The 27,558-nt window shown below is 44.4% G+C and overlaps 1 protein-coding gene across 1 annotated transcript in view; it reads left to right on the forward strand.

The window, feature by feature from the left end:
• Positions 1-27,558, forward strand: part of LOC119181618 (neprilysin-1) — a 98,581-nt gene that overhangs the window by 42,443 nt on the left and 28,580 nt on the right. The window contains exons 3-11 of the mRNA XM_075875794.1: positions 3,764-3,814; positions 7,369-7,530; positions 8,994-9,083; positions 10,684-10,880; positions 14,117-14,311; positions 16,790-16,876; positions 22,990-23,120; positions 25,113-25,338; positions 26,404-26,502. Coding sequence (XP_075731909.1) covers positions 3,764-3,814; positions 7,369-7,530; positions 8,994-9,083; positions 10,684-10,880; positions 14,117-14,311; positions 16,790-16,876; positions 22,990-23,120; positions 25,113-25,338; positions 26,404-26,502 — 1,238 coding nt within the window. The remainder of the gene's footprint in view (positions 1-3,763; positions 3,815-7,368; positions 7,531-8,993; positions 9,084-10,683; positions 10,881-14,116; positions 14,312-16,789; positions 16,877-22,989; positions 23,121-25,112; positions 25,339-26,403; positions 26,503-27,558) is intronic.

Raw genomic sequence — 27,558 nt, forward strand, 5'->3', positions numbered from 1 at the left:
GGACATGCGCGGTGTCGGCTTGTTCCGCTTTTCCACGCTCCCCTGGAAGTCGTCTGTCACGCGTGATTTTAGCCCTAACGTAAACTCAACTGATGTTAGCAGTGGCGTACCGACTCTTTCACGAGTGGGGAGGCAAACCTACCTCACCCGTAAGCCGGGATTTATATATATATATATATATATATATATATATATATATATATATATATATATATATATATATATATATTGTAAGAATCCGCAGTCCTCAACTTTCCGCGACCCTTTCGTTCCAAAGAACTACGCAGTTTCCTTGGACTCGCATCGTACTTTCACCGCTTCATTCGCAACTTTGCCACTATTGCCGCTCCTCTTTACAAGCTCCTTGCTAGTACCCGTTCCTTCGATTGGAATGATCAATGCGAAACCTCGTTTCAAGAGCTCAAGCAGGCACTCACATCCCCACCGGTGGTTTGTTATTTTAATGACAAGGCACCTACGATATCACACACTGACGCTAGTAGACAAGGAATCGGCGCCGCACTCCTCCAGCGCGACCATGCCTTTCGTGAGAAAGTTGTCGCGTATGCAAGCCGCACTCTGACCTCTGCAGAGAAGAGGTACTCGATAACCAAACAAGAGTGCTTGGCTGTTGTCTGGTCCATCCAAAAATTTCCTCCGTATCTACATGGTCGACATTTTACTGTTGTGACAGACCACCATGCTCTTTGCTGGTTGCCCACAATCAAAAACTTGTCGGGACGACTTGTCCGCTGGATTCTCCGGTTACAATCGTATGAATTCGACGTCATCTACAAGACTGGAAGACAACACCAAGATGCCGACGCTTTGTCACGATGCGCTTTGCCGCAGTCTTCGGCGCACGTCACATCCCCTTGTCAAATCGGCTATACGGAGGACGCCTCGTCGATATCATCGATTTCTTCTCTACCTTCATCCACCCGTCCGTCAGTACTTACCACTCACCAGCGAGCCGATTCTTATTGCACTGACATCATCGGTCAGCTTACCGGCGCTTCATCTTCTCCAAATGCCAGACTCCGGAAACAACTTCGACTATTCAATTTGGAGGACGATGTGCTACATCGATACATTTTACACCCGGAAGGCCACCGATGGGTTCCCGTCGTACCACGCGCACTACGCACAGAAGTTCTGCGCGCTTCCCACGACGACCCGACGTCAGGACACTTGGGTTACTACAAAACATACGAGCGCATCCGCAGTCGATTCTTCTGGTCAGGTCTTTCCACGACGGTAGCTAAATATATTGCCTCGTGCGCACTTTGCCAACACCGCAAGCGGCCCACTACTGCTCCAGTCGGGACCCTACAACCACTTCCTTGTCCATCAGAGCCGTTCTCTGTCGTCGGAATTGACCTCTTCGGGCCCCTCCCAAATACATCAGACGGCAAGAGATGGATCGTCACCGCGGTTGATCACTTGACCCGGTACGCTGAGACGGCCTCGGCTTCGATCACTTCAGGAACTGCTTCGGAAGTAGCAACTTTCTTCTTGCATTCTATTTGCCTACGTCACGGAGCCCCTCGTGTTCTTTTGAGCGACCGGAGCAAGGCATTTTTTTCAAGCACGCTCAGTGAAGTTCTTCAAGCATCAAAAACATTTCATAAAACAACATCTAGCTATCACCCGCAAACCAATGGCTTAACGGAAAGATTTCATTGCACGCTGTGTGACATGCTGTCCATGTATATCCGACCGGACCATCGCAATTGGAATGCCATACTTCCCTTTGTCACGTATGCATATAATACGTCAGTTCAACGAACCACAGGCTATTCTCCATTCTTCCTAGTATACGGACGCCAACCGACATCACCACTCGACGTTTCATTCTTTTCTGGCCCCGTCAACACTTCACCATTCGTTTGCGACCAGTTTCTGTCCCGTGTTGCTCGATGCCGTCGTCTTGCCCGTGTAAACACCGAAGCTAGTCAAGAAGATCGCAAACATCGTTACGATGCCACTCACCGTGTCGTTCTCTACCGCCCTGGCGACGATGTACTTCTGTGGACTCCTGCGCGAACGCCTGGTTTTAAGCGAGAAGCTTGAGTCACGCTATCTTGGCCCCTACAAAGTTATCGAACAGACTTCACCGGTGAACTACCTTGTCACACCTGTTCATGTCCCCACTGACCAACGCTGCCGCGGGACAGAGATTGTTCACGTTGCGCGTCTTAAGCCCTATCGTATGCGTTCCCCAGCGTAATTCGCGGCCAGGCTGGCCGCTTCCGTCGACGGGGGAACTTAGTGTAAGAATTCATTGGACGTCATCCTCATCTGTCAATAACCATCATCAGTCTTCGCCCGTTCCTCTTCATCATCAGCGCCATTTCGCTGTTGCTTGAATAAAGCGTCAGCTGAACCCGTGGTATTTCAAGATATATATATATATATATATATATATATATATATATATATATATATATATATATATATATATATATATATATATATATATATATATATATATATATATATCAACGTGGTTTATTTTGACGTTCCGGCCTAGAGTTTGGCCTTTATCAGGATCCTGATGAAGGCCAGACTCTAGGCCGGAACGTCGAAATAAACGACGTTGTGACTGCTATATAAGGGAAAGAAGTGTATACCCAAGGGCTCGTTTTTTCTTGTTTTGACACAATAACAAGGCGATCTAACAGACAATAATGCCTAGGAATGTATAGGGGAGGTTATTAGAACCAATGTAATGTAAATAAGAAGAAAGAAAAGTGGGTGAAAAAAATAACTTGCCGTGAGCAGGAAACGAACCTACGACCTTCTAATAACGCGTTCCTGCTCACGGCAAGTTATTTTTCACCCACTTTTCTTTCTTCTTATTTACATTACTTTGGTTGTAGTAACTTCCCATATACATTCATTGGCTATAATGACTGTTGCATCTTATATATATATATATATATATATATATATATATATATATATATATATATATATATATATATATATATATATATCAGTGAGGATCTGCTGTGTTGTAACATAGCCTGGTAACAATATCAATATCCCGTAAGGACGTAATTAAGTGATTACTGTTGGGATGAAAAACTATGCCTTGTTGGTTTCCCCAGCGTGCAGCCAAGAAAGATCACTGTCGAAAGTTGGGGGGGGGGGGCTTCAGCACCCCAACTTTTCTCAGTGGGGGAGGGGGAAGCTTGCGCCCCTTTGCCCCCTCCCCCTCCCCCGGCTGATACCCCTATGCATGTTAGGTGAGTCCCGCGTCAGCAATACGATGTGAATTGTAGGGTGTGTCACTGCCTGCCATGCGTAGACGCCAAGGACACCGTCTTGAATACTTATTGCTGTAGCAAGAAGATAAGCTCATCCACGGCAATATTTATCCTCCGGTTATCTGCCCATCTTTCCGCATAACGTTTATTGCTTCAGCTTCCTCTCTTCTTAGCCATTTCACTTAGGAAACTTCGCGAAATGGCTACGTTTCCTCTATCATCACATTAAGAGACTTGATTTTCCCTTGGCATCGTGCTCTATTTAGTGACGATATAAAAGTGAGTGAGTCAACTAGGATACCTTGTGTTTTAGGTAATCGCATAGAGAGGGTGTAGATCAGTGATCTCCACCGCCACGGTATAGTATGTTGGAGTTGGTTTATTACTTACCGAAGTAAACAACTCGCACACTGAGGGCTAGGTATATGGCGTGAGTATACTGCGAACAAATGCACTGAGCGTTTTGGTCCTTATAAATGCTTTTTTTTCAGGAAACACCAAAGACTATGACGTCTGCGAGACTGAAGTATGCATAAAGAAAGGTGAGAACGCTGCGATACATAATGACAAAGACAGAGAAAGAAAAACAGATAGAGAGAAATGACTGTTTTCTGTCAAGCTAGGACATAATCATTTCTCGAAGGCCGCCGACACTAATCTTTTCGCTAGTTAATATGCGCAAAGGGGGGGGGGGGGGGGCTTTGGGTGATGACGAGACTGTAGGACTGCATGGCAGAAGAAGAAAAAGAATGGCTTTTTCGTTCCGGCATGCGCATGGCCAGTGGTTAAAGCAATGACGATAAAGAAATCGGCGCCCTAAAGGGACCAGAATGTTGAGCTGAATAGTACTCAGAGTTTGTTTGAGCAGTGGAGAGTCAAAGTTGTGGGGGCGGTAGAGGCTGCTACAAAGGCTGCCGGTGTCTGCAGTGCAGAATCAGAGTTTTGTTGCAAAAGTGTGCCCCGTAACCTATCATCAGGACACGGCCACGGCATCCAGCTGTTAATTTTATGTGCAAGCTCACGAGGGAAGCAATCACCGGTAATTTCCGCCCCACTTGGCAGCCACGTTATACAGTAACCAAGGCAGGGGAGAGGAAATAAAGAGCGTCGCCAAAGTCGTTATGGCGATTCTAGTAGAGTCAGTTGTCAAGAGAGTTAGCCAGGATGTCTGCCATGGCCCCAATCCGGTGAGGAGACGCTGGAAGAAGGGATAGTTCTTGCGTTGCATGAATTATCGCGATCCATTCAGGAGATAGAGGCTAGGTAGGAAAGGATAAGGCGCCACCAGTGGATGTGACTGGAATGTCAAGGAGGGTGGGTGTTACGACTATGCACAGTGGGGTGCGACAGAAAATATTTGGTCACGCTTCAAAACTATAGTGTAAATGGTCGGTTGGGAAATGCCTACTTTATCTTTTTTCAACAAAACTAAACAAAAAAAAACAAAAATGCTTCTGTACATTTTATCCAGTGTGGAGAAGACGTTCATGCTGTGGCTGTAAAAGTTGCGTGCTACATAAATGTGATTTGGCATTTTTAATATTCATAAAGAAATGTTCAGATCTGAGACATTTAGTGGAAGATATGCTGCCTCACACCCTTCTTTGTTGGGATTCTGTTGCTTTCTTCATGGAGAACTATTGTGGCTGTGAATCCACTGTAGATTTATTCTAGTATGTTTATGTAGGGTTTGTTGATGCCCTGATTCTGCAGTGCCTGAATTACTGCTGATGTCTCGACTGAGTCAAAGTTCTTCTCATATTCTATGAAGGCTATGCATTAGGGTTGGTTGTATTCCGCGTATTTCTGTAATACTTGATTCATAGTAACAATTTGGTCTATTGTGGAGTAGCCTCAACGGAATCCTGGTTGATACTTCAGTTCAATCAACCAAGGATCAAGCAGGATTTCATACAGGCTACTCCACAATGGACCATATTATTACTAACAGTCAGGTAATGAAGAAAAGTGCGGAATACAGCCGACCCTTTGTGGTCAGCTGCCAGCTCGCAATAAGACCACGTGCTATGTGACCCCAACAGACAAACAATGAGAGTCTTACTGTCAACTCAATGGAAGCAGGTGGGACTTACTGATGCTCCCACGTTTAAATTCGCGTTCATACCCAATAAAAGTGGATTAGGCGATTGCCGCCGTAGTCTCTCAGTTGGCAAAACATCTGACGCATTATTGGAACGTCGCAGGTTCCGTCCCTTCCCACGGCAAGTTACCTTTTCGTTCACTTTTCTTTGTTCGCAATTACTTCTAATAACACGCCCTCGACTTTCTTTGGGTTATTTTCTGCCAGTTCTCATTATTATTGTGGCTATAGCTAGCTTGGTATCCGGAATCTGGCTAAAAGTGCATAGGTGGTACTAGCTTCCGATGAAACAGTGGAATATGGTGCTTACATTCTTTTTAAGGGACAGAAGCTTGCTTTGTAACTCTTTCATTTCATTTTTATTTCTTGTAAGTTGCGTGTTTTCATATTTCTAAGCGTGCGATAGCAGACTTCCGCTTAAAGGTGGGAGAGTAAAGTGGGACGTGCAGTGACGCCACGTACGTATTTACTCGCACAATTTGTGCTTGTTTTTGCGATTCTGGGGCTCCGAGAGGGTGGTGCGCGAATTACGCGAAGATTTAGTGAACGCATACAAAATAATGTGCAGTAGTCCTAACGCGCGAAGGATACACAACAAAGAAAATAAAATAAATTGGAGCGCCAATCAAGTGTACTTGTTTATTTAACAGCATAGCACGTACTTTAACCAGTCAGACCCGGTCACGCGTGATACGTCCAGTTGGAATCGCTGATCCAGAGGTCCGATTCATCGAGAATTATCGTCGCGGCCGCTGCCACCACCCTACCAAAGCGTATCGCCCTCGGTTTTGTCCAGCGCGTTCGAGTGCCCTTTTTGTTTGAAGCTCCTCTCGACAATGCTGAAAGAAACTAGGTCCCCTAACACGGCGTTCGCACATAATTGCACATTCGCACATAATTGAAAAGTCCTTCTTTAATGGCAGGAAACTTGTTTAAGCAAGCGCGCATTCTCTTTCGGACCAATAGCACCGATTGTCACACGTTGGAAATCTTCACATTGAAGTGCTTGGTGGTGGCATGATTTTCCTTTTTTTTTTCGGGAAACATCAGAACAGCGAGCTTGAATTTTGCCTCATATGTAATTACGGTAGCCGATCGCAAGAGAACAGTCAAAACGCGAAGGACAGATGGCGAAACCTAAACTTCCGAAATCAACCAAACATGCGTTGCAGCGCGGACACAGAAAGCTAGGGAAACAGTTGGCACGACAGGCATGACAGGCCCTCGCATGCTTCCGGCGCCGAAAGTTGTCCGTGCCGAGACGTGAGTGTGCATTCACGCGGTGGTAGAGATGGAGAGATAGAGATAGAGAAACGCTGAGCAGTTCCGACGCCCTGTCAACAGGTTTGAGTGTTTGTGCACGGTATTATGGGGAGCCAAGTTCAGCGGAAGTCTTCCGAAGAAGTGACTTCAGACTCGTAGCCCCTCTGACTGCGCTCGCCTGATCGGCCGGCCGCCCGCCTGCCGTGCCCGTCCAGAGAATCCGGAGGTCCGCATTCTTTTCGTGTGCGCACTGGCGAGCTGGCTCAGCCGTGTTGGGGGGCGCAAAATGTGCGAGTAAATATTTTGTTTCTCATAACGCTGACAGAACAATAGAGGTGCGAAAATTATGCGATGGCGCGATTTATGTGAGTAAATACCGTATTTTGTTTATGGCAGAGTGGCAGGTCGCTGTTGGCTAAAGTTCTGGTTGTAGAGGTTATGCTGCCATGATAGTTCAACCGTGAAGCTGTTTGGCGTATATTTATGCTTCATTCACGGACACTGATTAACCGCTAACTGTAGCAAAGTAACGTTACTTATGCAAAGTGCACAAACATTCACCTTTCTTTCAGGTTTTACATTGGTGGTACGACGCCATGCTTGGTTCTACTGCAGAGGTCACGTGGCACTATAGCATATGACAACAACCGGAAATTATGCCATTGCGCTGTTTAGGCTATGGAAACAAGCTTATACATTGCTTGCTTTGCTAACTCGGCTAATTATTTCCAGCTAACGAAATAAAAAAGACCTTGAGCAAAACGGTGAGACCATGCGACGACTTTTACAAGTACGTCTGCAGTGGGTGGGAGAAGACGAACAAAATTCCGAGTGACAGAGTTACGTATGGGGCATTCAAACAAGTGGAAGAAAAGCTCTTCAAGGACTTGAGAGGTAAGAATTATGTTAGGCAGCATGTACGGAGAATTCCGTGATTGGTAGGAAGGGCTTTCTGGGGACGACCAATGTTCAAACCCGGAAAGCTGTTCTGAAACTCCCCATCTTGTAAACATGTTCACTTTGGTGACGCCATCTGATCGAGATAACTTGCGGCGACATGCGGCTACCCATGACGCAATTATGCAGGTTGGTTATTGGGGGGGGGAGGTCAATTTTATTTCGAGGGTGAACGGGACCGCAGAATCAAAGTTAAGGCATGGCATCCGAGATTTGCCAGCCCAAGAGCGGAGCCCTGGGAGTTGCACTCGCCACATTGGAGTTTATTACGTTCATCATATTTGCGTCGATTGTCGTGGCGTAAGTGACAACACGACACAGCAAGTTTGCGGAAGAACCGGATACAGAGGCGCGCTTCTCTAGCAGCAGCTAATCAACGATGACCAGAATGGACAGTGCACTATACAGGGCGTTTGAGAATGACCTCCGACGACCGAGGCATGTCCTTCGTCACACCCTTGATAGTTTTAGTTCACGCGCCTTTAGTTGCTAGTGCAATGTGTTGTTTTGTATAAAGCTCATCTTATTGCCACATGTTTTTGTGTTTCTCATTGGTTCGACACCTTTACAACTGCATCCACGAAGCGGAACATACGGTGAACGAGCGAGCTTACATAATAATTGCTTTCAGACCAAAACAATAATAAGCCACCATGTAGGTGGCGTGACTACTGTAAATGGCTAATGTAAACGCACCCTTGCCTTAAGGGCGAAGTTGATATTGTTGTGAATAGTAATTGTATGCAGGGGCATACTATCCAGCCCTATCTATAGTGGATCTGTTTTTACCATGCAGTGCTCATGGACGCTGATCGTGTGTGAAGCCCGTGATTTGAGCTGTTGCTTGAGCTGCTGGTCAGTAGTCATGCCAGCGTAGATCATACGTATCCATAGTAACTTTAGTAGGACGTGTTGCTGAAGTAGTTTGAGAGCTATAAATTGCGCAAGCTCGGACAGGATGATGAACACGCCGCATTGTACACTGTAGAAAAAAAGGAGAGCATCACTTGTACGCAGTTCATACATCCCTTTAAAAAGTCCTAAATGTGGCAGGTAGAGACTCGCAAAATACGGGTGGAAGAATTTTATCTTGCAATGGAAGCTCTAGCTCGCAACTAAGGTTTGTTCTAATTCTACTGCGCACATATGCGAAGAAACTGGAAATGCAGACCACAACCTACACCGAAGGACAAAGATAACAGTGCTCGCTGAATGAATGAACTGTTCAAGTTTTCGTATGAATTGCATAATTTCATTTGCTGTCACTTTTTATTTGTTTGATTACCTTTTCGTCTACCTTTTTTTGCATTGACGTCATTTCCATCTATCCTTTCGTGACACATTCTTCTGTCATTCGCAGTATGAGAGCCGTAATTCTGTGCATGTGGATGGTCTTTCAGAGATACTCGGCGAGATACCTGTTCGCGAAGGCTGCACGCAGACCGTCACCGAAAAACTTGGCATCGCGTACAGCACTTGCGTTGCCAATGGTACGTAACGGTAATGCAATGTCATGTCCAGTATGTCTTCGAGATTCTGATCGTTTGCCCTAATGCTTTTCGACGTACGTTACAGGAGCGTGAGATATGAAGCTGTTATACTCGAACACTTCTAATGTGGGTTTACTTCTGGCTATTCCACATTCTGTTTTTTTTTTTTACGAAAAGGCCAAAAAGGCACTAGTTGGTATGACATTCGGACTTAAATGTCAAAGTGCAAGGCAGAATATTGGTAATATTAATAAAATAATACTGTGTGTTGCTAGGAAAAACAAAACTCCGTCCGTCTTAGGTGCATAAAAACCCATTAGTGCGTATGTGTCACAGAAATTGGGCAGGGCCCAGTACTCATAGTCGGTCCTTCAAATAAGACAAAGGAGTTGTGCGCATGCAATAATGTACCGAATGAAATGGGGAAAATTCGGAACTAAGTAAATTGCTTAAAAAATAATGTAGCCCAAGGTGGCCCTTTGTCGCATCGGTAAGTAAATCCACTGATAAGTATGAAATGTTCGAAATTCATGTACTGTTTTTCAGATGTGGTGCACGCCACACAACAAATGTGTACAGTGAAACCTAAACTGTTCTAGTGATAAAAAGTCTGCCTAAACTTTATGCCGGTATCCACGGTGTTGTTGCCTGCCGAAGTTCACCATACTGACTATCGTATACTCTTCTGCCTTGAAGGTGTTCAGCGCCAGTTTTGAACGAACTACAAGGCGTATATAGCGGATTGCAACACACCTTCTAGATTGCGTCACCGTCTCGTCCAGTGTACGCCCACGTGAACATTTATCAGCTTTTTTGGGTACACGTCCGGGCCACAGAGTCACGTTTGTACGTCGCCATGATGGAGTTACTACGAACCCCTATGAATGTATGGACAGTTTATCCTGTGGCCATCCTTGCGAACATTTGCCCCGGCTTACACTCATACATGCTGTCCACAAGGCTGTATCTGTTGGTCCACAAGATTGATTGTAGGCATAACTTTAGGGACGTTCGTTCATGTATGTGTCTGTATGTTCCGTCCACAAAGTAACATTTGAACGTCCATCACATGGTAGACCTCACGGTTGTACAAACTGTATATTGCATACTAGTTCCCGTGGACGCATTGCGATTCTATTTTGGATATGTCTTTGTGGACGTGTGTCTGCCTTTGTTCACATGTTCCGTCCGAAAATTCACATTCGCACGTCTACAGGACGACAAAATGATGACAGGGTCTTACGAATGTTTGCTTATCCACGTGATCTCACGTTTCGTGCATTAGGTTATATACGTGCATTGAAAGGATGAACAGCCTTACGGACGTCCCCAGGGTAGTTATTTAGTAGTCGGTGCAGAGGTATGAGCAGTCGGTGCTGCGGAAGTCCTTGCGACAATTCGTCGACTTTTCAGGAAGGCGTGCGGGAACAAATATAGACGAAAGGTCAGTTTTTGTATGTGTGCGTGTCCTCATTAAGACGCCCATGTCACAAAGCGTGATAAATAAGCAAGCTAGCTTGTTAATGCAGTGTGTATTATAACGAATGCTGTGCGCAAATGATATGTAGATATGATGGTGCACTATTCTCTCGCATAACAGAAAACCCTCACAAGCGAAGTCTGAAGGAACTCAAAGCAATATTGGCAGAAAATGGTTTCGGGGAGTGGCCCCTTGTTGGTAAAAAGAAGCAGCGATTTGGCGACTACAGAGCGGTGCTGATCGAAACTGGCATGGCCCCGCTCTTCTCAGTGTACGTGACAAGAGATATGAAGGAACTTTCACGCAACATCATTGAGGTAAGCTCGCTTTATAAAGATTTCGGTGACGTTCGGAAACAGTTTGATCCCCCAAAACAGATATTTAACTGAGTACTCAAGGCAACGCGAAAAGGGGCAAGAGCATTTGCCGATGAGAGTACGCTATTGAAGATGAACTTTAGGCGAAGGCACTAGGCAGGGCACCGGGACGTCAGGAGACAGCGTCAGACAAACAGCAGGCAGTAAAGAGGGACATTAGTAGGCAGTCAGGGCAGCAGGACAGGAGCACCGATCACACCCCGGTAGGACGGCTGGCGCCGACGCAGATGTGGTAGATCAATCGAGACGCGGCGATGAGGTCACTCAAGCAGAGCTTCTTAAACAGCTGGAGGTACAGCTGCGAGCAGTCAGTGAAGGACACGATCGTTCTCGGGGTCTCAAGAGCCCAGGGTATCACGATGACCATGTAGACGTTGACTCGCTGGTACCGCCGAAGCTGGAAGGCGGCCACCGGCTCTTACCTCTGGCACCTACAGCCACAATATAGCCATAATACTTCACAGCACGTGGTTTGACGCCTAAAAAAACTACAGTACGATCATGAGAGGTGGCGTAGTGGAGGAACCCTGAAATTTCCATTACATAAGGTTCCTGAAAATGAACCTGAATCAAAGCATACAGGCCTGTGGATTTTTACCTGCATGGAGGTGCGCCTGCCAGGGCCATGATTCACTCCCGCAGTTTTCTGGTCAGCAGTCTGACACCATAACCACTATAAACCAGGGCGGGGGGCCACGTTGTAAAATATTTTTTGCATCACGTCGAATTTGTCGCACTTCAAGCATTAACCGATAATTTCCGAAAGCCCGGTTGATTTTTACATTTTGCCATAATGTTATCATCAATGCGGGACATAACGCGTCATCTGGAAATTTTGGAGTTATTTGTGGTGGTTCCTTCTGCTTGCTAAACGTATTTAGAAGATTCTACAGCGTGCTGCGCAAAGAAATCTGGGATAGTTTTTTTGATAGATAGCATAAATGTACACCATTCAAGCAGCAAACGAAGCGAAATTTCGTCATAATATTTTATTGAGTTGGGTAGCAGGAACAACAACAGCACGAGCAGATGGGCACAATGTTTGACAAAAAATGGAAGGCACGCAACATATATGGAACAGTACTGTTGCCGCAGCGCCTTTTATAGAAGGATACAATTCAGGAAGGAGGCAGATGGGTCGCCTAGATGACCGAAACCGAGCAGCCCATCGATTCGGTGATCGGCTGCTCCGCTAGGACAGTGTGAGCACTAAGCGTGTCAGCACCTAAAACACGTAGACAGTTCCAACATTAAATGGACAGTGAAGCCAACTATTAAGTCGATGTTGATTGTCAAAATGGCAGTCCAGGAACCTCGTAGTGTTACTTTCGGGACCAGGAAGGGCCTGTATTAAAATAAAATCATATTTCAGTGCTCCGAATTGCGTTAGCGCACTTGAAATTACCCGCCTCAAGAAGCAGACCAACCGACCGTCTCACGTAACTGTTGCCGTGAACAATGTTGCGCGGCTTTACTGTGCTAGTAGCAGCAGACCGAAAGCACTGGGGGCCACGGCAGCAACAACGGCCATTGACCAATTTCTCGCCATTGGCTTGAAGATTGCAGACGCTTTTGTTTCAACTGCGCTCCACTAGATAGCACCACTTGTCCCACGTAACCACGCTAAAATTGAAATTTTTAATCACTCACGCCATTCAAGTCCGGTGGTTCTTTTTTTCATAAATCAAACAGAAACGAACAAGCACCACTTCATTGTGTCTCTTGATGCATGGAAGGTTCTTTATTTAGTGCAGTTAGAACGATCCCTTGTGATTAATTGTTGGCGGTCCGTCTGATGTCATCGGGATCATTTTAAAAATGTCCTACAGCAGCGCTTGTGTTCTTGTGCATTTACCTTGTTTTCTCAGTAAAAAGGGCACTGTTAATGATATTATTGTCGTTTTAGATGTTGTCATACATATGGATTTCACTATGACGTAAATTGTTATTTGACTTTAGTGTCTTTTCAATTGTTGGGCCTGTCAGAATATCTTGCTTCTCGGTTGCGCACTGTTATCTACGCTTGCGCAGTGGAAAAAAGAGGTCAAAACGAAGCAAAATGAGTTGCCCATGAATGATGGCCATGCTTGACAAAACGGAACGGGTGTGCGATGGCGTAGCAGAGCAGGATAGAAAATGCCGCACAACGGAAATCTCTCGTATGTGGACATATCGTGAGCTTCTTTCTTTGCCGTGTCACGCCGACAAACTGCTGATGTTGTGAGTCGTGTTGTAAATATAAGAAGTTGTTTTAAGAGAAATGCGCTCGTTCTTTGCATATTCAGACTTTGTTAGGACTCTTTAAGCAGGAGGGCAAAACCACACGACATGAAAATGTTTTACGAACAGTCATTAGGTGACACGATGTTAGCGTGAATTCTACAAATAGGTGATGCATTTTGCAACAGATTAGTGAAAACGTCACCTATTCCAAGTGCTTCATGACTACACGTCCAATATTTTTCCCTCGCGAAGACTTGGCGGGTCGGGAACGTGACATAACCTTTTTGAAACGAAATGGTTGCGAGTGCTCAGCTTTGATGTGATAACAGTTATATACGATGGGTTTTGCCATCGGGATAACCATCGCCGTCATTTTCCGTATGAGGTCCAATTTGATAACATTCCCTCGCGCATTGTTTGTTCTACCCGCAGGCAAAAGCACGCTAGCCGGAAGTATGAACGTGGTAGAAAAAGACCAAATGAACCACATGGGGTTTTTATTTCCCGCTTCTTGAGTGGAGGCTGTCAATTCAAGTCGATTTAGTTCGTAATTTGCGTAGCGTTTGAACCGAAAGCAGTTGTTTTTGTGCTAATGTTTGATGACAGGGCCTCATCAAATGTGGGGCCACGGGCCGGCGTTATGCTCTCCCATAGCAGACTACCAAGTATTCTAATTTGTTAACAACATTTTCGAAACACAGCTTGCGCAGATTTTATCCTGTGGTCGCATTTCGTACCTTCCTCACGCGGAGAAACCACCTTTACGTGTCGTGAGATCATCGCAGTCTGCTTTGTGTTCCTTCTTTTGATCTGGTGGAAAGTCACAACTAGGTACTGTTCACTGCTTAGAAAATGTAGGAAAAATACCAAAGAGCTGATTGTGACTGCAGGATGCAGAAAGGTCCCAATAACTGCCGTTTTTATGGTTTTTAACAGGGTCTTTTTGTTTCCAGTTCGACCAATTCAGCTTCTCTCTAATGGGACGAAACGAGCTCATAAAACCGAAAGAAAAGAAAAACAAAAGAAGCGTGCAAGCCTACAAGGCTTTGATCCGAACTGCTCTGAGTGTCATCAAGCCTAACCTGAAGCCTGCTATGGTCAACGTCCTTACCGAAGAAATATTCTCTTTTGAAAGTCAGATAGCCAAGGTAAGACAGGCATTATAATCAGCTACTGCTAGCGTGCAAAAATTCGCTGAAAGGTGTGGTGTACGGAATTGAATTTTAATACAGTAGCTCGTCGCCTATCAAGTTTATGATTTGGAGCATTGGCCCTGCGGGTGCTACGTGTACTAGGGCCTACATAATTTTCTCTCGCACGTGATTTCAAATCGCGGTAATTTACTTCTCTACCACGAGTTTGAAACACAAGCGAAAGTCCGCCGCCAACGTGGCCATTGCCGTGATGTTTCGCATAAAGTGCATGCGAGATAAGAATCTATGGCGCTCCGCATACGTAGTACACTGTGGATGTGAGGGAGAGGTTTCCCGAATGCGCACCCTATTCGCGAGCGATGTCAGTGGGAGGATTGAGTTTAGTGTACGTGGAGCGGACATCGCTATAAATGTGTACGCGCCATAAGTGGAGGGTGTTGGGACTCGAGCCGGGGAGGTAGTTCTAAGGATTGAGCGAGTGCATCTCTGCCTTGTGCAAAGACGTGTGAATGAGCACGGCAGACGCGTCGAGTGAAGGTGAGAACTCCGGACGGACTAGAACGAATACGCGCTTGTTTCATCTATTCTTTGGGATCCGTCGTGGTTTGCGCTTAAGTCTTCACTTTAGTACCACGTACCAACTGTGCTCCCCCCCCCCCCCCCCCAGTTTTATATACGCGGCGTGGTTTGCACTGACTGCAATGGCCGATTCGTGAGTTGCTTCGTGTGCGTGGTCTCAGCTACGGTGGAACGCCGTAGCAAGCGGCTGTTTCTTGGAGTGTAGAGTGCAAAGCACATGAAATGACCATACAAGCTGAATAAATGACAACTATAGCGTTGAAGTTTCACTTTTGGTAGGTAGCTCGCACTGCGCGCTTCACAAAAATAAGAGAAAATGAAGATGTTATAAGGAACTCTTTGGCTCACGGGTAGCATCCACCCTTTTGCGTCATGGCATAGATTATGCGCTAAAAGTTGTTTTCGTGCGTTTTCATGCCCAATAAGATTTGAAGCTTTTTATGCGAGAAATTTATCCCCGAAAGAGCATAAAGAAAGAGCGGCATCTAGCAATTATTGTTGCTCAATAAAAGTCAACAATCATCTAAGGTTTTCATCATTAAATTTTTTGTTCCACTATAACTTATAGAAGCCTATTAAGGAACTTTTTTGCTCGCATAATAATAATAATAATAATAATAATAATAATAATAATAATAATAATAATAATAATAATAATAATAATAATAATAATAATAATAATAATAATAATAATAATAATAATAATAATAATAATAATAATAATAATAATAATAATAATAATATTGGTAATAATAATAATGATAATAAGACGAACAAAATGAACAAAAACAACAAGAATTGTGGTGGTTTAGCGACCCTAAATCTTCGCGGCCTCTGATAGGGTACGTCTTTCTATGATGGTCTAGTGGATGTATACCGAGGATTCGCGGTTTACTAGATTTGATGTCCGGAGCAAGCTCATTCGTCGTCAATCACTTCGTGGATATGGTGTCATTTTTCTGTATATGTCAAAGATGATATTGATTTCTTGTATAAAGAACTTCAATTATCCGATTGTCAATAACCGGCCAACTGAACTAAATAAAAATATAGTTAACTTACTGTCCTCATTATTGCCCCAAGTTTAACCATATTATGACGCGTGCCGCTACAGTAGAAGTCACTCAATTATTTTGGACTTCTCATAAAATTACCCTTTCGCCTTTCTGTTCATGTTTCGTCATTGAACTTGGTTGAATTTTATTACTTAACAGTAATTACTAGAGGCTGCTTTTTCGAAATCTCAAAGCTTTCGTGCATTCATCATTCGAATAGCTACACTACTCTATCATTTCACACAATCACCTATCCCAATTAATTCAGAAGTTGATTAGGTTAGCGATCTTAATTACTGTCTCAAGCCATATTTGTAACAATCTTACGATGCCACCTGCCGGAAGAGAAATAGGCAATTCAGAAGGGCTACGAAATGACGTCGCACTTTAATGCGATACCGTTGAAGAGCTTGCTTCGTAGAAGTCCCTGTGTCGGCGTCAGCGCCGTTGGTTGTGAGGGAAAAATAATTATCTTGTGCGTGATCGAGAAGTCGAGAAAGATGCGAATAAAATTATTTATTAAAAATGTCCGGGTTCAAGTTAGGATCGAATCCGAGTCGTTCGCGTCACAAGTGGGTGTTCTACCACACCGCCGCTCGTCTGCTTGTAAATGCAGTGAAAATAACTTTCTTTGCTTAGAGTTACAGTGAAAGCAACGTTTCCTATTCTTAGACAGGTTATTGAGGCACCCGGTATTTGATTTTTCTTACAGCGCTATGTTTGCGGTTACCGCGTGTCGAGTATGCGCCCGGGTCGACAGTTTGCAACAACAAAGAAAATTTTAGTGTATTCGAGGCGTTCAATGATGTAAACAATGCGGCTTTACCCTGCTTGGCAGAGGACCATGTCTAAGGAGGACAGAAGGAACACTCTTCGGCTCTACAAGAGGACAACGCTGCGAGACCTCCAGAGAAAGTTTGAAGGAGTGAGTACGTCAGTGAAACAAATAATAACAGGGTCGTGCAACACTTTATAGGCATGATCATAGAATTTTGCTAATCTTACTAGTCGAGGCTTTCAAGAACACTAATTCTAAATATTATAGCGCAGCCTGCAGCCCGGAATTCTCGATAAGTTCTCAAATCAGCTAAAGATTGTTTTCCCTTATCTCGACCAATGACGCAACTCGCCCAAAAATCTCGCGTCACAGCCATTGCTTTGGCCATTGGCTGATTCACGTGCGGCGCGATCGGCTGTGACGGTTGCCGTCGTGGGAGGCAGCAACTTGTCCACGCGTGCAATCGCACTGCAAAACCACGTATTCGAGGAAAAAAAAGTGCAGAATGTCACAAGGCGCGCGTGACGTATTTTCTTTCCCCGTGCCATCTCTCCATGCTTAGCTATCATCGGGACGAGAGAAAAAATTCAGTTGCAGTCTGCGACAAATTTTCGCAACTCTGTTCGTACTGGACGGACTCGGAAGTTTTTTTTTTGCTGTGGTGAATTTGAGGCAATACGCTCTTTTAGGGAATATATTTCATGACTACGTGAAAGAATCTTGCATGGCCCCTTTAGGTAAATAATATTCGGTGGGACCAAAATTGTATGGAATTCGTGAATAAGTACATTAGCGTTTGGCCACGCACGCATCGCACAATTGTGTTATTGTCCACTGGAATGGTTGGCAAGGTTTGCATACTTACACAACGAGGAACAGTAGCTTGTAAGGAATTTGGTTTTTTGTGCATTTCTACTTTCCGGAATTTTCACCCTCGCTCTTGACAATGAGGTGATAACATTAATATCGAACCGGCAATCATTGAAATCAGGCTGAATTACTACCAGATTGTTTTAATATTTTGGGGGGTTTTATTCTGAAAATATTACTATGTTTATGAGGGACACTGTAGTGAAGGGCTCTCAACAATTTGACGGCCTCGTCTTCCTCAACGTGCACCTAATCTAAGCAAATGGGTCTCAAACGTTTTGCCGCCGTCAAAAGGCAATTATAGCGTGGCTGGGATTAAATCCTCCGACCTTCACATCAGCAATCAAGCACCGGAACCCCTAGATCATCGTGCCAGTTAGCGGAGCATTCTAGCAGCTGAGGATATGTCGTTGAGTGTTAGTCTATATAAATTTCGTTAGTGTGTGGCGGGTAGTTCAAGGCCAGGAGAAATAAAAAAGATACGAATCAATAAGTTGCGGGCTCTAATTGAAGCGCGATAAGGTCAATTAGTCTGCCTCTGCATGATGATGGATGGTAGCGCAGACAACGAACACGGACAAGAGAAGGCACATAGACACAACACAGCGCTAACTTTCAACAACAGTTTATTACACGCAGATCTCCGTGGTGTATGCGATCCACCACGCAATGGACAGGAGGCTATCAGGACGCCTAAATGAATACAATGTTGTGCACGTATTTAGGTACGTCGATGACTTTTTAGTGTTTATCAATGACAGAACTGCAGATTTTGCTACTCAATGTAATAGCGTGTGTAGCGTTTTTCGTGAGGGGCTTAACCCACTTGAAGTGACTTTTGAAATGCCATGTGACGGAAGGCTCAGATTTCTTGACATTAACTTTCAATTCTCAGATGAAAAAACATGCTGGTGTTACGAGCCCAGAGCAAGTAAGCCTTTACTACAGTTTCACTCAGCGCATACTAAACTGGTAAAACGAGGCATTGCGAAGATGTGCTTGAGTGAGGCACTAAAGAAGTCCTGCCGGTGCCTCATGAATGAAAGCTTCAGACAACAGGTCTCGAGGCTAAGCAATGCCGGGTACCCCAAGAGCCTCGTCGTGTCCGTTGCTGAAGGATTGCACAGAAAAGTGCTGGAGAAAAGATGTGAAGGGATGGATAGGGTGAGCTCAAGAAAGGAAAGTTTTGGCGTGATTCCATACATGCATAAGGTTTCTCACAGGATAAAAAAGATTGCGGAAAAATGTGGCACTAACGTAGTTTTCTCGGCACCCAATAAGTTGGTGAGTCTGTGCAGAAGCACAAGACCAGACAAGGGAAAATCAAATGTATGCCAAAAGAAACATAGAAACCTATTTGTGGAGTGCATCATGTGTGTTGTATACCTCATTCCACTTACTTGTGGAAAGTGTTATATCGGTCAGACCGGTAGATGCATAAACGATCGCTTGCGCGAGCACAATAACAAAGTAAATAGTGTTGTTCCTGATGGTTTTCTTTCCCTTCATTGCCAGAGATGTAAGTGCACACCGAAATTCAAGGAAACGGTTATAATCAATAGAAGTAGGCACGAGATGACGCGGTTGGTATTGGAGGCCGGCAGAATTGCAGAGCTAGGTGACACGTGTGTGAGCAGCCCATCAGTGGTGTTGACAGATAAGGAACTTGATTACATGTATTCGCGATAGGGTTTGTGGTAACATGGGATAAAAGGAAGAAAGAAAAAGTAAAAAAAGATTGAAAAATATAAAATTGTAAAGTATTGGAACACGCGCGTTGGTTATATTTGATGGTGTTTAGAGCTACGCACGTGCGACGTTGGCGTGGTGGATCGCATACACCACGGAGATCTGCGTGTAATAAACTGTTGTTGAAAGTTAGCGCTGTGTTGTGTCTATGTGCCTTCTCTTGTCCGTGTTCGTTGTCTGCGCTACCATCCATCATCATGCAACCATACCAACAAGCCCAAATCGCCACCCTCATAGTCTGCCTCTGTTGTGTACACAACTACAGAGCTCACCATCACATTTACAATGACGGCTCTGTTATGAGTACATCATACGTCTTTGGTGTGTGGATTACATGCGACCTTGTCACCATCTCTGCCTCTTCCATCTCGTCATTTCTGCCAATGCCACCATCTCTGCCATCTCTGTCAGCATTTCAGTTACTGCACTTCATCTACAGCCACTGAAGTGGCTGCACTTACGGGCTTGCCATTAACTACAGTGTGTACCAGACAGCTGAGTCGTGGGTGTTTACCCACTGCAGAGCAGTGCTGCAGTCGCTGAAGCCTCAAATAACGCAGGCCCAACATGTCATGTACGTCAAAAGCCTACGTAACAAAGCATCCGACATCCGTGACTGCTTTGTTCTGCAGTGGCTTCATTCCCACTGCGAAATACAAGGTAACGTTCGAGCTGATGGCTCTGCCAAAGCTGTACATGATGCTTCGACGCTTCTCATGGTACATTTCTCGAGGCAAGACACTGCGACACTAATATCTACACACTGTTGGTGCCTCCAGCGATTCCCCTGGAGAGACATTAGTCACCGGTACGGACCTCCACACAAGATCTATCCGTCGTGTCACTTCAGTATGTCGCGAGACCTCAACAGGCAGGACGAATTATGCTTACACCGCATCCGATTAAACATTGCATAAACCAATTACTTCAGAAACGAAATCTTACTGTCAGAGTCAACATTGATTATCCAATGTAACGTCCTAATAAACATTAATCACGTCCTCTGTGACGTCCTCTGTGTGTGCGGAACATACGCACAAGAGAGGCAGTCTCTGAGTGAGAGTGAGATTTACGTTATTCAAAATGTCCCGAGAAAGCTGAAGGCAGTCCCTGAAGACAGTGTTAAAACTACAACGGGACTCAAACTTTGCGTTGACACATAAGATAGGCCCGTGGCAAAGCAACTCCAGTTCGTTACACGCCACAAAAGCGCTGCTGAAATTCTTGCGGGCCACAAGAATCAATGAAACTCTGCGAATAGCACAGTCTGTGTGTGTGACAGTAAGTGTTATGTGTTCATCACAGCATATATCATAGTTATCACCCGGTGCCTGGGGTAGCATGCCAGGTGAAAAGCCAGACAAACATCTCCGGCTCTCTATTGAAGTGATTCTCCCTCTCTGTCTCTGTGGTGTAGCGGTTATGGGCTCGGCAGTTGCCCGGAAAGTCAGGTGTTTGATCCCGGCCACGGCGGTTGCATTTCGAAGGAGACGATGTGGTAGAAGCCCGTGTACTGCAATATCAGTGCACGTTGACAACTCAACATTGCCGAAATTGTCAAAGCACTCCACCGGGGCGTCCCTCTTAGTCATATCTTGGTTTTAGTACGTTAAAGTTCACATATTGAAATTGATCCAATCCTTTATTTGGTCGTGTGCATGGAAAAATAAACGACACATAGCAGCCACATTAAAACGCATCCGTACTCCAAGGAATGACAAGCTATCAGAGTCGGCAGATCTTAAACTAAACACACTATTTTGTTCTGTAGAAAATAATATCATTGAAGTAAACGCCACCTGGCAAAGCTCTGCCTATTTGATACGACTGTTTGACCAAATGCGTTATCCATGATTGGAATATTCCAGTCGGAAAGTTTATAATTACTTCACTCAAAGGAAAGTTGGCAAGCATTAGAAACTTTGAATAACGCGCATTGTGTATTTTGATGAAACGTGTCTAGTTTCTTTTTCTAATATTCATGCGAATTAATTATAACCTTGATAAGATATGTCTGCTTCATTGTATCAGACCTTCCGGGTGCACCTGCGCCACGAGATAAGGTGATTGAGCTTCAAGTTAACTATTAACTGTTGCAAGCCTTGGCAACGAAGTGCTTCAAGTTCACAATCAAAATTCTCAAGGAAAAGCAAGATGGCAAAGAGAACACATAACCAAAGAAAAAGAAATGGCAGGGAAAGAGCGAACATGCGAATCAGATATGTGAACATTATTTCGAGGCGGGTTGGTGGTTTTGAACACACGTTGTGTAGTAGTTTTCAGATAAAGGATTATTACACACACACATACACACACACACACACACACACACACACACACACACACACACACACACACACACACGCACACGCGCACGCGCACACGCACACGCACACGCTCACGCTCACGCACACGCACACACACACACACACAGACAGACAGACAGACACAGACACAGACACACTAGACAATCATTGTGCTGCATAGCGTCGGTGGGGCTTCAATACAATACTCGCGAAATAGATAGGTCTCTCTACCACTGTAGTCGAGTCCACGTTCTTGTTATAATTATCAAAATACCATCTGAAGCAAACAGAGTGGTCACCACCAGACTTGAGAGTAATCTACTTCAATCATACTGCGTCCTATCAATTCGGCCGTCAGCGGTGTAGTACACGCTTTACTACATGGGAAATTGTGTGCGTGTACGGAATCGTTCACCTGTCATCCTCTGCCACAGACCAGCGGCACGCCTTTGATTGGCGTAGCCCACAAAACCCTCCTCTCCCCTTTCAAAACACATCAGCTCAACGGCAACAAAAAAAGTAGCCCGACACCCATGTCCTGCCCATAATCGCAATGTCTTTCATACACCGTGAAAGTGTTTCAATGAGATGTGAGTAAGTCTTTGAAATATATCCTAACACAGAAATGCAAACGCTCAAAGGTCTCTCTGAGATACTATCGCGATAACATTGTATAACAATACTGCCCTGCCTTGATATCGGGTTAGCATGTTGCGAGTTAGTGAAGGCAGAGGATCTTAAGGCGTAATTACATTGGTAGAATGTCCCGGACGACGAAAATTGCGGCTCTTGTACTCCTTTTGAACTGTGTGGAGAATTTACGTATCAATAAGAAAACGAAAGAAAGCCTGTTGACGTAAGAGGCATTTAGTTATTGTCTTCGTATTACTTTAATGATTCTGAATTGGTTACTGCACGCATTTTTTTACAGTCCCGCGAAATGTTAATTAGCTCAAATTCACTTTATACATTACCACGTTATACCACAACATAAACTTATGACTTACAGTAAAACAGGACGTCAGGCTTGTGCGATCACTAGCAATACAACCTCATGGTCTTTCTTTTTTCTTAATAAGGAAGGAGAAACGTTTATCAGCAGGCGCACGCGCGCATCCGCTGTGTGTTTCAGAGACCGCTGCGACAATACATTGTCACGTTATACCGTAACAGAAACTCGTAACTGACAACACAGCAGAATGTCCGGCTGGTTCGATGACTATAGCAATGGGGCCTCACCATGGTGACTGGCGGTCGCCGTCTTGGAGGCAACATATATACAACAAAGTTGTGTCGTGGTAACAATCAAGTGAACTGTTGCGTTTCGGTTTTCAGCTGCCACTTCTTGACGCCCTGAACAAGGAGTTCTCGTTGGTGAACATTACGCTGACTGAGGACGAACCAGTAGCCATTATGGCCGAGCGCTACTTTGCCTCCGCAACAAAGTTTTTGAAGAGAGTAAGCCCGTAAGTCTAGCCGCAAATATTTTCAGTTTGGTAGTTGATAACTAGTTGAAGGAACTTGACGTATCTGAAAAAAAAAAAAAACCGCCAAGCCCGCGTGGCACGGGCAGCACAGCCACACTGAAAGCTGCAGGAGTGGCTTTTCTAGCATAGTCTCCTAAAATTAACTAGAAGGGACTCTGGCGCTGCGTTCGTTCAGCCACCATGGGAATGATGAGTAGTACACTAATTTGCTAGTCTTCGTACTTGCGGGTGCAGAATCGCACTTGCGGCCTCCTTTATTGCTAGTTTTGGTTTAGTTTTGAAAAAAAAGAACAAAATCTTTTCAGTTTTGTGACCCGATTACAAATGATAAGCCTAAAGAAATAAGGTAGTGAAGCGCAACTGCTGTACATTTGTTGGTTTTTGTTTCGTGAGAATACAGCTCCAAGCCACACGAATACACACGCAGCCAGAAGCAGGGCAGAAGTACGAATTTTATACAAATCTGTGTACTACCTATCATTCCCATGCTCGCTGAAGCGCCGTGCGTTGCAGTTCCCATAGACACTAGCGCCAGAGTTGCCTCTAGTGATTATTAGTAAACTCTACGCTTTTTAGAACCCATGATGTAATCTATTGAGGTAAACCGCTACTATAGGCACAGTTACAAGGTACTCACTACACTATCGATCAACACAACTCAATGTAGGAAACATGCCCACATTGACGATATTCATAAGTCCAACGAGAAGCGAGTTAGCCACCAAAAAAGAATTTTAGCTGGGCCCATCGAAATGGTGAAGATTTAAATGGCCAACTTGTTACGCAGTTCGCATTGTGTGATGCCTGAATACTGCTGAAAAGAACTTTACAATGAAGAGCTTGATTTATTTGTTAGACAGAATAATAATGATATATAACAGACAATCATTTCAAGGAAAATATAAAGGATGCTATTATATTTATACCTAATGTAAATATAAAGAAAGAAAAGTAGATGAAAAGATGACTTGCCACAGACCAAGACTAAACCTGCGACCTTCGATGTTGGACATTATGTTACTCTTTTATCACGCTATATTACATGATCGATACGTTAGCGTTCTTCACTTTGGCGTGCAGAAAAAAAAACAGCGCACTTCATTGTGCGCGCCTAAAGACGTGACAACGGAACCATAAAATAAGATAGAAGAAGGGCAGCGCAGTTTCCTCAACGAGTAACTATCTGGCGCAGAAACAATTTAGGCCACTACGTTTTCGCGTTACTGTATTGCGGTGTTAACCTGATTAATAAGCAAGCGATAATAGAGCCAGGGAAACAACAGTGGACATTATTTGCATTAGTTACATTGCAGATGTAACAAAAATAGACAACGAAAATACAACTTGCCAGTAGCAGTGACCAGTCCTGCAAACTTCGTTCACTTTATGGGATATACTTTTACACTTGAACCTGCGAGCGTTAGTCAGTGCGCCTGTAGCCATGACGGTGAACATAAAGTTGTTAGGCAAATCACAAAGTTTGTGCAAAAAAAAAGAACTTGGTGGTTCCCTCAAGAAGCGACTGTACCGTAGAATGGACGCAGCAAAAGAGTAGGGTTTTACAGTCCTGCCCTCCGAAGTAATCCCGTCATGCAGTGGGCAGCGAAAGACCGAAGGCCACTACAGCCTTCTAGGTCTCATAAATAACGCATATATAATACTACATTGTGCGTCAGCATACCGTGATATGCTGGCGCACAATTTGGAAATACCTCACTCAGCGGAGAGTTTCAGTCAATACTTTTGTCTTCAATATATCGGTGCCATGTTGGCGTAACGTCAGAATATTATGAAATGTAGGCCTACACGCACACGCAAGTTCCACCACATGAACACTCTGCGAAAATTTTGTGAAGAAGGAATCTCATCTAAGACCTCCTGTAAACGGAGCCACCCAGTGAGAACTCGGATACCAACAATTCGTGGTTTCGCTAGAAATGTAATCGGCGTAATTCTCTACGTTTCGTGCAGGCGGGTTTTGTACAACTACATGGGTTGGCGAGCGGTGCTGACGCGAGCGAGCTACGCTTCCAAACGCTTCCGCGAAGCCAAGCTTAACTTCAACAAGGTCTCCAAGGGACTGATGAAGGAGCCTCCGCTCTGGAAGACATGCGTTAGGCTGGTTGCATCCGCCATGAAGGAAGTCGTCGGTCGTCTCTACGTCATGAAGAAGTTCAGCGCACGTGCCAAAGAAGACGTAAGCCTGATCAATTTGTTGCAAAAAATTGACATAATCCCTCTCGCATTCGCCTATGATGTGTCAGAAATGAAAGCCATGAATGTTCTTTTTTTTTCTTTTCTGAGTAGATTGTAGTGCTCGTGCGTATAACTTGCTTAAACCCTGCATTACTCATCGTGCACCAGCTGGGCCAGAAAACCACACTGCTCAACTTGCCCTGTGCGTTACCTGGTTCTTGTGCTCGCATTTGAAACTTTCTAGAACCCTCCACTTTATGGATTGTAGTGAATGGGCCCTAAAAACGTATGCTCAGGTTGGCTGTAGCCGGAAGTCAACTGAATATTGGCAGCAGAAACCATAATGAAGTAGTGGACCGATTGTGCGTACTATACTAGGAAACTTTCCAACGCATGATGAACTCCCTGCTTCGATAATTAAATGGTTGATCCGTTTGTGTTACATAATTGACGTCATCGGTTATTCACCTACTCTTGACAACCATCTCACACGTCTCTCGTGACGTGTGAGACAACACGCGATTAACGCAAAGGATATGACACACGAAGCTTTCATTGCCATTTTGTGATGTGCGTGAATTCAGTATGCAGTATTGAATGGTAGCATAAAGTTCGAACAATTTATTTCAATTTAGGGACTTGGCATTTTACGTGAAAACGTCGGCGTAAAATGTTGCACGAACGGTTGCTTAGGGAGAAAAAAAGGGAAAAGGAAATGCCGAGACGTTAACAAGACGAGCGCTTGCTAGTCAGCAGGATAACCTAATAGAGAATAAACAGAAAGAAAAAGTAAGAGAGATCAGTGTACGCACAAAGAAGTAGAGTGAGTCAGTCACTGAGATTGGAGCTCCTCTAACCTACATCGTTTTAGCGTTCTGACATGCGACTGGCAGCTTACGATTCTTTGTACGCCAGGACCCACCATGTCACTTACTATATGTCATGGTGTTGAATGTGGGCTTTCTTTTGTGCGTCGGCGCGTCAAATGGTATGATTCCGATTGCCTCCAGAAAAAGTTTTCTTCGAAAAATTGCACTTAGCGTTGCTTCCCGTGTCTTTCTTCAAGGTGGAAAAACTTGTGGAGAGTATGAAACGCAGGTTTCAAGAAAGATTACGAAAAGTAAAGTGGATGGATGCAGTAACCAAACAAAGAGCACAACAAAAGGTATGGCACGTATTTCTAATATAAACTAAGAGTGCATTTTTGCTCCTCGTGACAAAGCAGGGCAAGTCGAGCCTAGAAGCGGATGTCAGCGTCATGGGCATTGGGATATCAGATATGATCTCATATAGACTATATAGAAAATTGAGAGAAATATGTGGAATATTGGGGATCTGCAGGGAAGGACAGGAAAAGATATTGGTTCGTCTAGTATGGGGATATATGGTGACATAAGGACTCGTTAGAAAACTACTGGATATTCTTATATCAGCACACGATCATGTGGGAATTCCGTAAAAAGCTGCAGGATGGTGACGGTATTCCTGTAATAACGGAATACAGAAATATTTCGTTTCGCCGGAACTCCGGCGTCAGTGTCGGCGTTGCGTTACTGTCGGCGTCAGCATGAACGTTCTTAGTTGTGTGCGAAAAATTACCTTGTACGGCACCGGAAGCTAGAGAAAGGTGCAAATAAAACACAAACATGCAGGTCCAAGTGAGTATGTAACCCAGGTCGTTTGTAGGGCAAGTGAGCTTTCTACCACACAGCCACGTATCTGCTTGGAAATAACGAGAAGATAGCTTCCTCTGCTGTAAAATGCAGTGATAATAACTTTCAAGCTTTACAAACACACACGTCTTATACACAGGCTTCACAATACAACACCTAATATCGCAGTAATGTTGCGTGGTATAAGCGTAAATTGCTACTGGGTGCTAGAACATCTGATTATTATAATGACAACTTGGTTGCAAGTTAGCCACCCTTTACAAAAGGTACGCACGTTACTGCACGTATCCTCCTAAAACCATTTAGAGGGAGCTTAGCAAGTTCCAAAACATTTAATGCCCATAATTGCTCGTGTTTTAAAGCACGCAACCCATTACACAGGTTGACCTCATACGCGAAAGCTTTCCTGGCACAAGCCACTTTCAATTTTATCGATTACATTGTAGTAATCCACAATTTTAAGTTCAACATCATACAATGAAGCATCATACAATGAAACATCATACATCATTCAACATCATACAATGTTTCAACATCATACAATGAAA

This window comes from Rhipicephalus microplus, chromosome 10, assembly GCF_043290135.1.
Source record: "Rhipicephalus microplus isolate Deutch F79 chromosome 10, USDA_Rmic, whole genome shotgun sequence".
Taxonomy (NCBI): Eukaryota; Metazoa; Arthropoda; class Arachnida; order Ixodida; family Ixodidae; genus Rhipicephalus; species Rhipicephalus microplus.